Source organism: Echinops telfairi, unplaced genomic scaffold, assembly GCF_000313985.2.
Source record: "Echinops telfairi isolate 266 unplaced genomic scaffold, ASM31398v2 ScPeMD7_7467;HRSCAF=8505_1, whole genome shotgun sequence".
NCBI classification, from domain to species: Eukaryota; Metazoa; Chordata; class Mammalia; order Afrosoricida; family Tenrecidae; genus Echinops; species Echinops telfairi.
The window spans coordinates 43,748,848-43,761,278 of record NW_022111368.1 but is presented as its reverse complement, the minus strand read 5'-3'; the positions used below and the strand labels follow the sequence as shown (position 1 = coordinate 43,761,278).

The window sequence follows — 12,431 nt, the reverse complement described above, 5'->3', positions numbered from 1 at the left end:
ATTGTTTCACTGTCTACTAGAAAATTTCAGGGTCTTTATTTTTTATAGGAAAAGTCCAAGTTCCTTGGGTGAACATTCAAATCTCCAGTTTCATCAGCCCCTCAGGTTAAACCCTATCCCATTTGCCAACAAGTTGACGCTGTCAAAGTGACCCTCCTGGATGGACAGAACTGCCCCCATAGGGTTTTCGCTGTAATGGGAGCAGACAACCTCATCTTTCTACCCGCAGAAAGGCGGGTGGTATAGTCAGCTGTCATCCTGAGGGTTATCAGCACGGTGTTAACCCACGGTGCCACCAAGGCCCTTGTAACCCTACCGTGAGTTATACAATCTGCCAGGACTGCCAGAATTGTATAACAATCAAAAGGGATTCGAACTGAAGCCATGGCTCTGTAAACGATACGTTGGATCAATTATGTAGGCGCAGCAGGCCTCGGTTCCTTGGCTTTATGAAGGAGGCGTGTCGGCTATGCTTCCAGCATCTTCGTGGTCCCAGGCAGGAGTTGGCGGCGCTTTACCTCTTCCACGTGCACAGACTAGGCGATTTGTTGAGATGCTTTCTTTTCCTCTCTCTCTTTTGTCCGTCCAAAAAGTCACCAGAAGCAGCTCCTTTAAGGTCGGCCCCTCAGCGCCCCCAGGCCTTCTCACCAGGGACTGTGCTCTTCACAGTCAGAATCCGCCACGTATGAAGTGCCGCTTCCAACCAATCAAGAAAAAGGTTATCCCGGGTCTTTGAAAGGCATCCGCTTCCACCAATGGCCTTCCAGGTTTTCCCTAGCGCCTTGCTTTGGGGTGGAGACCAACCTTCGTGTTGGCAAATCGGCTTCGGGTACAGGTTTTCCGGGCTGCCTCGTGCACCAATCGCGTCAGAAGGCGTCAGGGAGGGGCACTTCCCATTGGGTTCCCGTGCCCGGAAGAGGGCCAGCCCACGGGCGGACGATAATACGATATGATTGGACAGCGTGTGGTGGTCCACCGGGAGAGCCCGCCTCCCCCAACAGAACGCCTTGATTTTCGGAGTGGCGGTGGCCTCGACCAATCAGCGTACGGACGCGCGGCAAGCTCGTTCAATGGGCGCTGTCCGAGGGAAGCTGTCAGTCAGGTGGCTGTGGGGAAGGCCGGGCTGAGACGTGGCCCCGGGAAGGCGGCTGGCTGCCCCGGTCCACCGCAGGACGGTGCGTCCCTAGCGCCTCGTCGCCTCGGTAGGGTGCTCGGAGCGGCTGGAGAGGCGGGCGCGCATCCATGCCCACGCGCGGGGCGGGCCGCTGATGGAGCGCGCCACCTGCCCCGGGCCGCTCGCGCGGGCGCTGCCCGTGCTGCTGCTGTGGCTCGTGGCAGGGACGGGGGCTGCGGGGCGCGTCCGCGACCTCCCGGCGCCGTCCTCCGACGCGGCGTTCGGCCTGGGGGCGGCGGCCGCTCCCACCGCGGCCTCCCGGGTGCCGGCGTCCGAGGTGACGGTGGAGGACGCAGAGGCGCTGACAGCAACCGCGGGGGAGCCCGAGCCGCCGGAGGAGCCCGAACCCGCCGACGAGGTGGCGCTGAGGCCGCGGAGCAGGTGAGGGGGTCGCGGGCGGGGCGCTGCGGCCGCGGACCCTCGGGAGGCGGACGCCTTGTTTACGCGTGCGAGCCGAGGGCTCTCGGCCGTCGGGGACTGGGGACCCAGGCGTCGTTCCTCGGCGGAGGCCAGATCGTGACCTGAGGGGGCAGTGGGACCCGAGCGAGTGCGGGGCGGCGACAACTTCCCACCGGCCACCCTCGGGCCAGCGACGGGCTGGGGCTCTGCTCGCTGGCGAGAGCAACTTCAGCACGGTTGTCCCAGGGATGCGTGCAGACTGTTTCAGAGGTGGAAAGAAAACAAGCCGCTCTCCCCCGGTCATTGTTGTCCAGCTCGATTCCTTCTCCAAGGAACTTTTTCTCCGCTTCATTCTCAGGCGAGGCACCCTAGGTCAGTACTGTTTTGACAGCTGTTTCGGGGAAGGACTTTTCAGGGAGATTTGCTTTAAACGCAACCCCCGTAGTGCCCCCAGATGAGGGCTGAGGGCAGTTTGCCTCTAATTGAGATCTGTGTAACACCTGCATCCGAACTCACCTGGGGATGCTGGTTAAGTGTACAGCCGTCTAGGCCCCACCCCTGTTTTACCGAACCCCGAGGTTCTCTTGAGTCGGAACCTGGCATCTGTGAGTATAACAAGCACTCCAGGCCTCCTCGCAAACGGATAGTAACATGTGAGAGCTATGGGTAGATTATGGAATATTGGCAGCGCCTTGATACTTAGACGATTTACTACATACCAATAGAGAGAGGGGGGCCTTGGCTGTGGACAAGAAAGCCATTAAAAGTATTGCTTCATGATACATGATTTTAACCACTTTTCGAGTCTAGGCACAAATGTAAGGCATTTTCGCCAGAAAGTGCTTTGCAGATGGGGAGAAAGTGATGTCTCATTTAATAAATGGACCGATAAAAGGAGCATTAGATCATTTAAACCAGGGAGGGCTAAAATCTGGTGAGACAGGGTTGTAAATTTATGAGGCAGTTGTAACTAGAGTTTCATAACAAATTAGATTTAAATTTTAATAAATTATCAGAAACTTGGTCTCGATGCCTGGAGACCACTAAAACCTGGATAAGTACTGTAGGCTCCTGAATCTCTAAGTATGTCATTGTTTTGTTTTTAGCAGCATATATGTAACAATGCTTTCTTAGGTCCTGCTGATGAATCACCACCCCCGGAAGAGCGTTTTTTGTCTGTCTTAAACTTCTGAAGCACCAGCTCAAAGTAAATGACATGATGTAAAGTTGGGTGCAAGGAGCACTGGTGGTACGATGTTTAAAGCACTTGGCTGCTAACTGTAGGTCGGTAGTTTAAACCCACCAGCCACTGTGTGGGAGAACAATGTGGCAGACTGCTTCTGGGAAGATCTACAGCTTTGGAAGCTCTACTTGGGCAGTTCTGTCTGGCCTTTAGAGTCATGATGAGTCAGAAGTGACTTGATGGCAGAGGGTTTGTTTTTGTTGTTGTTTTGTTTTTTAGAGAAATGCTTTGTTTTTTCTTGGAATGTATATACACTTCAGAAAGCACTTACTGATACATATAACGCAAGATCCCTGGAGGATACAGAGGCTAGGCAGATAGTTCCTGCCTCCCTGGAGCTTACTGTCTAACAGTGAAAGGAAATGACATGGCATGCAGTCACTGGGTGTTATAGACAGTTGACCCTCTACGAGTAACCTAAAGGTTGGTATTTTGAATCCACCCAGTGGTGCTACAGAAAAAATGCTTGGCGATCTACTTCCTTATTAAAAGTTATATCCAAGAAAAGTCTACAGGGCATTTCTACTCTGCGCATATGTGTTGCCATCAGTTGGTATCAGCTCAGTGGCAGCAGTCTTGGCTTGTTTTTGCCTTTTTGGTAGAAGAACATTATAACAAACGAGAACAGAAACGATGTTTTAAGTGCTGTGGGTATCCCAAAGTTTTTGTCGTTTTCAGAGGGTGGGATGTGACAGTGATACAGGTGAAAGCATCAGAAAAGACTGTGGCAGAATGATTTGGTGCTTGGAAAATGCATATAATTGTAGTTGTAGACACTAGACTGAACAAAACACAACCAAGAAGCACCAGTGCTGGACAGTATGTTTAGGGAACCATTTCTCTCGGTGCGTCTTCTTTGTGTGTATATTTGAGGTCAGTGTGTGTGAGAGAGGTGCAGACATACACATGTGTGTTGGGTAGAGAGGACTAAAAGGTGAGGGTAGAGAAAGGGGTTGGAGCCATATTGTATATACTCATAACCTCACAAGTAGCGCCATCATCCTTAGAAGCATGTTAGAAATCTAGGATCAGGTACCACCCCAGACTCACTGAGTGAGAATGTGCAGCTGATGGGTATGCGCGTGATGTTTGGGAAGTATTGAGCAGCATAACTTGAATTCCAGGTATGATCAAAGTTTTGCTTTATGGATTTTTCTATAACAGAATGCACTGAAAACTTGAGGTAAGGACACTGAAATGAGGATGTAATAGCAGTTCTTATAAGGGGTTCTTAGCCTTAAGTGGGAGACAGATCTGAGAGACATATGATGCAGACTTGTGGTTTGTGGCAAATGAATCGATGCCTTCTCCCTTGGCATCTCTATCCAAAGATTGAGACTGCCTGGACGGCCAGGCATGCACGCCTGTGTAAGAAAACAGAGAGATTTAGGGGAGCAGGAAACACCAGGTGTGAAAGGTTTGATGTTGACATGGTGACTTGGACAGGACATCCAGATAAAGAGACGTTTGGTAGCTGGGTGGCAATGAGTGGCGGGAGGTCGTGCTATATAGTTGAAGCTGTGAGAAGCTAGGGAAAAACAAGAGCTAGCAATGGAAACAAGCTGACTAGGTTCAAGACACAGGCTACAGACTAAGAATGTGTGCCGTGGTAATGAGCAATAGAGACAGTACTTGTAAGAGGTTAAAGATTCGCCTCTGTCTGGTCCACTCTGTCACCCCCGCCCCTTCCAGTCCTGATGGGAGGCAGTTTTAGAACTGGGGATCCTCTCATGTTATGTTCAGACTGAGAAGAGGGAGCCTTCATAGCCAGCTTGGAAATGAAAGGAGAGACATGATTGAAGAGCATCTACTTGATCAGCTAGAGCAGTGGTTCTCAACCTTCTTAGTGCCACGACCCTTTAATGCAGTTCCTCATGTGGTGGTGACCCCCAAACCATAAAATTATTTTCGTTGCTACTTCATAACTCTCGTTTTGGTACTGTTAAGAATCGAGTGACCCTTGTGAAAGGGTCATTTTGACCCCCAAAGGGTTTGCGACCCACAGCTTGAGAGGCTGAGCTAGAGAGACATTTCTTTCTTGGAAACAAGGATAGTGAAAATAAGAAAGTTCATTTGGCAGAGACCAAGTGATTGCCTGCAAACTGACTGGGTGAGAGAGAGAGAGAGAGAGAGAGAGAGAGGCTCTGTTTTTAGGAGGTCCTGGCAGTGTGACCTTGCGTGCAGAGTCTGAGAGACCAGGGTAGGTAAATTGATGGAGTCAACAGGAGATAAGAATGCAAAGTTTATAAAACTTTTCCAAACAATCCTAAAAACAAACAAAAATGCCAAGGTCAAAAACCAGAGAATATCAGTTCCCTAATAATAGATCAATATCCTGTTTGTTTAAAGGAAGAGGATTAGGGGAGCGGATTTGAATTAACCAAGCGTTTATCACAAACAGCTGTGCAGAATTTTGGTACTTGCAAATCTGTTCTCAAAAGAGGGAGGTGGGGGATAAGAACTTTATTTTTGCATGTGTCTTTTGAGGCTCAAGAAGCCATATGAGACTCGCTGGTTGTTTATGTTTTTTTCTTTTAATCATTTTATTGGAGGCACATACAACTCTTATCACAATTCATACATCCACCCATTGTGTCAAGCACATTTGTACATTTGTTGCCATCATCATTCTCAAAACATTTGCTTTCTACCTGAGCCCTTGGTATCAGCTCTTCATTTTTCCCCTACCTCCCCCGCCTTCCCTCCCTCACGAACCCTTGATAATTTATAAATTACTATTATTTGTCATATCTTACCTGCCCGACGTCTCCCTTCACCCACTTTCCTATTGTCTGTCCCCCAGGGAGGAGGTTATATGGAGATCCTTGTGATCAGTTCCTCCTTTCTACTCCACCTTCCCTCCACCCTCGCGGTACCACCACTCTCACCACTGGTCCTTTCAGCTCTTTATTGGTTTCATTCTAAGTGCTTCGCCTGCATTCTCAAGCATGGGAATCAGCGAATAAACAAATTTTCCTTTAAAATTAGCCAAAGTAAGCATGTGCTTCTTCTGGCAAGCGTGTCCGTTTTTTCAGTTAAACAGTACGAGTAGTGGGCGTTCAGATGGCGCATCACTGCAAGACAGATGTTGGGAAGAACTCAGGCTGCCTCACTAGTAAGCTTTATGCGTGTTGGCACACTCAAGAGTTGCTAGTATTTGGACTCTGACACAGAGGGTAAGTTTGCAACTGTTTCTTGGGGCTCTTGGTGATGGGGCAGCCATCCTCAGCTTGACATTCTGGCAATGGCAAAAGTTATAAAGAATCTGGTTTATCCCAACACCATACTCATTCACAAACCATATGTTCCTTCCCCACAGCCTTTCAGGCCTCTCTAATAATGGATGGCGCTTCCTCGATCTGTGCATTTGTACATGGAGGTTTTTTTTTAATTGCATGTGTAAGCTAATTAAAGTTATAATTCTCTCCCTCTCTTTCTCCCTGCCCTTTGACAAGCTGATCTGATATGTAACAAAGGTCCAGAACCTGCCTCAGATTTTAAGATTTATAATCACACTAAAAAAATATTAAATCCCAACCAACCTCACTGCCATCAAGTTGATTCTGATTCATATCGAACCCTATATATGGTTTCTGACACTTTGTAAATCTTTATGGGAGCTGACAACCTCATCTTTCTCCCTTGGGGAGGCTGGTGGTTTTGAACTGCTGACCTTGTAGTTAGCAGCCCAACATACCTTTGGTGCCACCAACCCCAACCCAAACTCACTGCTGTCAAGTCAGTGCTGACTCATAGCAACCCTTTGTCTGTTTCTGAGACTGTAACTGTTTACAGGGATAGAAAGCAGTCTTTCTCCCCAGGAACTGCTGGTGATTTCAAACTGCCAACTATGCAGATCGCAGCCCAACTCATAACCACTACACCACCAGGGGTGTCAAGAGCGCTTCGCAACCCTCATTGAACAATTAGAATTTCAGAATGCAGTGTTAAAGGGAACTCCTTCACTTAGCCCCAACACAGCCGCCTTCTGACTCTAGACTTACAATGCTGACTAAAAGCCATATTTAATGAACAAATTATACTTAACTGCCAAAGCAAATCATAAACCACGGTGAGCATCCTTTGGACTTGTAGTAGCTGTGCTTCTCCACAATTGCCTTTTTAGTGTGACGGAGGCCCGGATGGCAGGGACTGGGGTGAGAAAGTGGAGTGCTTGTAGGCTTTCTCTGTGTGCTCTCACTTCTTTTGCAGAAGCCAGTCTCCATCTGGGACTGGGAACTGCCCCTGCCATCCAGCTCTTTACTCCTACTCCGCCTGGACACTCCACCTGCTGCCCCTTTCTCTAACAGAGGAGCTGCTTGTACATTTTTATGACATGTTTCAAAATATCCGAGAACTTGTAGGTTAAAAAAATGAAAAGGGAAGAACAAGATTATTTATTTTAAACTGGCTTTATTTTTTAATTAGTCGTTTTATTTCAGAGAATAAAAGAAAGAAAGTGCTTCCAAAAGATGTTTTAAGCAAACAGGAAAGGGGCCTCTGTCCCCACTCTGTGGTGTGTGATGTTGTAAAGTTAGCTTCTGTTTCCTTATGGTCAGCTGACGGATCAACATTATAAAATAATAACTGGTAAGCTTGGACGTTGTGCTTGTTTTGATTTGGGGCAGGGCTATTCTCGTGATATGTTTAAATAAAGGAGGTTTGATTTGAAGATTTACTTAGTAGGTGAGGTCTAACAAAGTTCGTTCAATACAATTACAACTTTGTTTTCAAATAAGAACATATACTTCCTTTAGTGGAGTGTTTTCAGAGGAGATTCCTCGATACATTTTTAAAGAAGACAAAGAAAGAGAAGGAGAAGATTTTACCAGACCGTATTTTAAATTCTGGAGTCTCAGAATTTGTTAGTTTGTTTTTCCACGAGAGGAATTATGAAAACAAGCAGTTGTTACTGTAGCAACTGTTCAACCGGGAGCGTGGTGGCCTGGCGGTTGGGCTTTGGGCTGTGGTCTGCAGCGTGAAGTCGCTAGCCCTCCTTTGTGCCCCCGTGAAGAGGTACAGTCTCGGAAACTCAGGGGCACGCCTACCCATTCCTATAAGGTTGCTCTGCATCCACATCCACTCGATGGCATTAAGTGGGAGCGTCTGCTTATCTTCCCTCACAGGACACATTTCTACAGGAGGTAGGGATCCTTTAACATTACTTTATGAAGGAACTCAACACGTTTATCAGAATATGATCTACTTAATAAATAGGCTGGTATTCTCAGTGATGTAAGTTGGAGCAAACAGTTCATTTTATGTTAGTTGTTCACTGTGACATAAAGTCATATATGCTAGTTTTTGTACATAATCCAAGCCTGAATAGGACAAAGGATAGATATCCTCATGTGATTTCTGTAAAGGAATGAACAGATGCGTGTTCAAATGGTATAGTTGTGGCCACTTAAGCAAACAATAGAACTGAAATTTGAAAGTCTGAATTCAAACTTTTCCCCCAAACTTTCAGAAGCGTTAAGTTCTGAAAGTCACATCATTTATCATTCTCATCCTCTGTTTTTGTTGTTAGGTTGATAGAAGTGTTTATCAAACAGTTACTACATCTTATTAGTACTGTTAGGCGCTAAGACTAGATAAATGGGGCAGAGTCTGGCGGGAAAAGGACTGGATTATAGAATAAGCTACAGCGTTAATAGGTGACATGCAAGCACTATGAGATGGAGTATAAACAAGGCACAGAAAGGGAGGTGTGTGCAAAGTGGGCACAGTGCTGTTCTTCCCAAGCCCGGTTCCTGGACCCTTGTGGATCTGCAGAGATAAAAAGTGGTGACCTACGAGATTGTCAGTATTTTAAAATACGCTAATGCAAATTAGTCATTTAATGAGGAGAAAGCTAATTAAAGTCAGGTGTCCTTGTTCTGGATATACATAAAATCTGCTATGATGATTATAGTTCTTCCTTTCTAGGAAGCTTGAATACTTGGTTGGTTTTTGCATGTTCCTATAAAGCTGGATGAGTCATTACAACGGATGCACAGTTGGCAAGTGATGTCATCTAAGATGTGAGGCAAAATGTACATTATCAAGGGAACTTTACTAAAGGTGTGTGTGTGTGTGTGTGTGTGTGTGTGTGTGTGTGTGTGTCTAGTGGCAAATCAAGCAGTGATAAAGGGAAGGGGATTAGGTTGGGAGAAGCAGCAGGAGATGGCATTATAGATTGAGGAGATGAGAAAAATAGATGGAAACCAGATTCTGAAAGGTTTTCTGCACCATACCAAGCAGTGTGGCCATTATTCACAGGGGGTTTTAGAAGTTTGTCAGATTTCTATTATGGGAACATAACAATTGGGAGGGCAGAGAAAAAAAATCTTGAGGCAGGAAAATATGTCAGAAAGACATTTGACGGTGGCGTCTTTCTTTGAAAAAACAAACAAAGCAATAGAACTAGAGCTGAAAGTAGATCATGTTGTACATCCCCACACACACAGAAATAAAATTAAAACCTTACCGCTATTGAGTGAATTCTGACCCATAGCAACCCAGTAGGTTTACATACTTTTAAATGTTTTATTTTGTTATTGTTGAGATTATACACAGCAAAACAAATACCAATTCCACAATTTTTACATGTACCTTTTAATAGTATTGATTACATTCTTCTCCTGTGTGGCCATCCTCACCCCTCCTTTTCTGAGTTGCTTTTGAAGGTGTGTTTGGAAATGAGAATCTGTCCCGGGCAAGGGCAAGGGTAATGCAGGAGGAGGAAACTATTGCATAGACGCTTCACAAATAGATGAGTCCTGTGTAGGTGTAGAGGGTGAGGGAGCAGGTTGAGCTGATGGCTGGAGTACATGTTAGAGGGTTGTGCTGTTGAGGGAAAGAGACGTTGGAGTAGGTGGTGGCAGAGCAGTGTTGCATCCCACACCAGTTGTGATGATAACAAGTTGGTCCTGCTCAAGATGCAGAACTAGAGTCAGGAGAGAAGTGGCGAACTGTAAATACTGTAGTGTCTAGGTTTGGGAGCCCTGGTGATGTAGTGGTTACTTGTTGGGCTGCTAACTGCAAGGTCAGCAGTTCAAAACCACCAGTTGCTCCCTGGGAGAAAGATGGGCTTCCTACTCCTGTAGAGAATTACAGTCTTCAAAGCTCACAAGGACAGTTCTACCCTGTCCTGTAGGGTTGCTGTGAGTCAGCATCAACTCAATGGCAGTGTGATTCTTTTTCTCAGTCAGTAGTAGGCCAATGAGCAGGTCTCTTAGACTCTTAGGTATAGTCATCATCTAAATTGGCCCATATCTCTCTGCTTTTCACCAGTTACTGTCAAGTTCACTTGAACTCAAGTTGAGTCTAACTCTGTAACAATAAACTCCGTAGGGTTTTCAGTGGCTAATTTTTTTCAGATGATCCCTAAGCCTTTTTTTCTGAGTAGACTTAAACTTCCAACTTTTCGGTTAGTTTGTAGGGTCACTATGGGTTAGAATTGACTCACACCACCAAGGGACTCCTTTTTGACCTGGTATCCACTGCCAGACAGTTGATTCTGACACGTAATGACCCTACGTAGAGTGTCCGAGACTATAAATCTGTATGAGAGCAGACAGCCTTATCTTTCTCTTAAGGAGCAGCTGGTTGGTTTGAACCACCGACCTTTTAGTTCTCAGTCCAATGCTTAACTTACTCAAAAACTAAGCTCTATGCCTTTGAGTCTGTTCTGACTATGCGACCCTATAGGATAGTATGGAACTATCCCTGTGAGTTTCTGAGATGGTAAATCTTTACAAGAGTAGAAAGTCTCATCTTTCTCCCTAGGAGTTGGTGATGCTTTTGAACTGTTGACCTTGTTGTTAGCAACCCAACTCATAGTCTACTACACCTCCATGACTCCTTGCTTAACCCACAGTGCTGCTTTATTATAGCCACAGCAGAAGGGGTACCTTCCGTCCAGAGAGATGCTTATGGAAAAAGGAGCTCAGTGAATATTAAGGATAGTTTGTAGCAGAAACAACTAACAAACATCTAATAGAGCTTGTTCCGGGGCTTGCTATTATTCCCATTCCAAACTCCACTGCCAGCAAGTGAATCCAACTCTGGTGACCCTGTATAAGGGTTGCAAGACTAAATATTTCCAGGAGCAACCAGTCTCCCTTTTCCCCGGTTATTCCCAGTACGGGGGGTTAAAAGAAAGGGTGTCCTCCTGAAAACCTGTGTAATTAAGAATTGATTACATTACATATCAATAACAAGCAATAACAAGGAGTATAAGAAAGAAGAATTTTTTAAAGAAAATGTTCTAAGATTAATTGTGGTAATAATTGTGCAACTCTTATTGATACGATTGAACTATTGAATTGTATGATATGTAGATTATGTCCTAATAAAACTGTCTAAAAGAAAAAGAAAATAGGTAAATGGGGAAATGAAAGTATCAATGACAGCTGAGAGAGTGTGGTGCTGGACTGTGTCAGGCCATGTGTGTGGAGCGAAGAGCGCCCAAAGCAGCTGATCCCCGGCTCAGTTACATGAAGGCCTGTGGAAGAATGCCTCGGAGCTGCCTAAACACCGTGGGGCCTGAGTTTGTTTTTTCAAAAAGCTACATGAAGTGCTTGATTGGTCACCTTGGGTTTTCGCGAGTTCGTATTGTTGTTTATGCTAAGTGTTTCCTTTGGAGTTTTTGCATTCAACTATTAAGTTGTGCTTAATGATGATCAAATGGAAGAAAGAGACATTTCTACAAAAGGAAAAAGTTAACTTGACTTAATCCTTAATCTCTAACTCAGATGTCACTGCTTTTGTTTCTAAAGCAGCACATCTAAAGCGTGAGTATTTTGTACCATCCACTGTGAAGTAATTTTCTTACTCCAAGTGTCATTTGAAATCCCAACAGGTTTCTTTAGAAAGCCGAAGGATACAATGCAAATTGTGACATAATTCGTCATAAACGCCACAGATTGGACTAAGAGTTATCATTTGAAAGGTTCAAAGTGAGAATTCATTTAATTAAATTAAGTCCATGCTTTTGTTTTATTTACCAGACAAAATTGTCCTTTGAAAGTGTTCACATGTGTTCAATTGAACTGGTTTGTGTTGGCCAAAGTATAACTTTATTTGTAATTTGTGTACATTGCACATGAAGTGAAAAAAAGAAAGGTGAAGTTGTGTCTCATAATTCTAACCAGACACATTAAGTGTACATACTAGGGATTTGCATAGTCTTTGACACAGGCAAATATGCATAATGTGTTTTGAAATAACTGCACGACTTGCTTTCAGTCAGCACATATGTATTGAGAACCTGCTATGGATGGGGGGAGGTTCACTGTAACCAGAGAAACAGCAGCTTTGAACGTTCTAAGGGAACGCCATGCACGTTGTGTTTGAAGCATTGGAGGAGTCAGTCTGGTGGCAGTGACGTGAGCTATGTCAACTTTGAGATACCTGATCAAGAGTCTTAATCGGGGAGGCAGGTCGATGTGTAAGCCCAGAGCTTGGGGACAAGGGCAGACCCAAAGTTACAAATGTGCGATTAATCTCCATCTACATGGCAAATGAAGTTATGAAGTGAGATGAGATCACACCCAAAACATATCTGGATAGAGGATATTTTAAGCCAGTGGTTCTCAACCTTCTTAATGCCGTGACCCTTTAATACAGTTC

The 12,431-nt window shown here is 45.3% G+C and overlaps 1 protein-coding gene across 1 annotated transcript in view; it reads left to right on the top strand.

Moving 5' to 3' along the window:
• The first annotated feature begins 1,253 nt into the window (after nucleotides 1-1,253).
• EIF2AK3 (eukaryotic translation initiation factor 2 alpha kinase 3) overlaps nucleotides 1,254-12,431 on the top strand; it is a 96,311-nt gene continuing 85,133 nt past the window's right edge. The window contains exon 1 of the mRNA XM_004707940.2: nucleotides 1,254-1,555. Coding sequence (XP_004707997.1) covers nucleotides 1,269-1,555 — 287 coding nt within the window. The 5' untranslated portion in view covers nucleotides 1,254-1,268. The remainder of the gene's footprint in view (nucleotides 1,556-12,431) is intronic.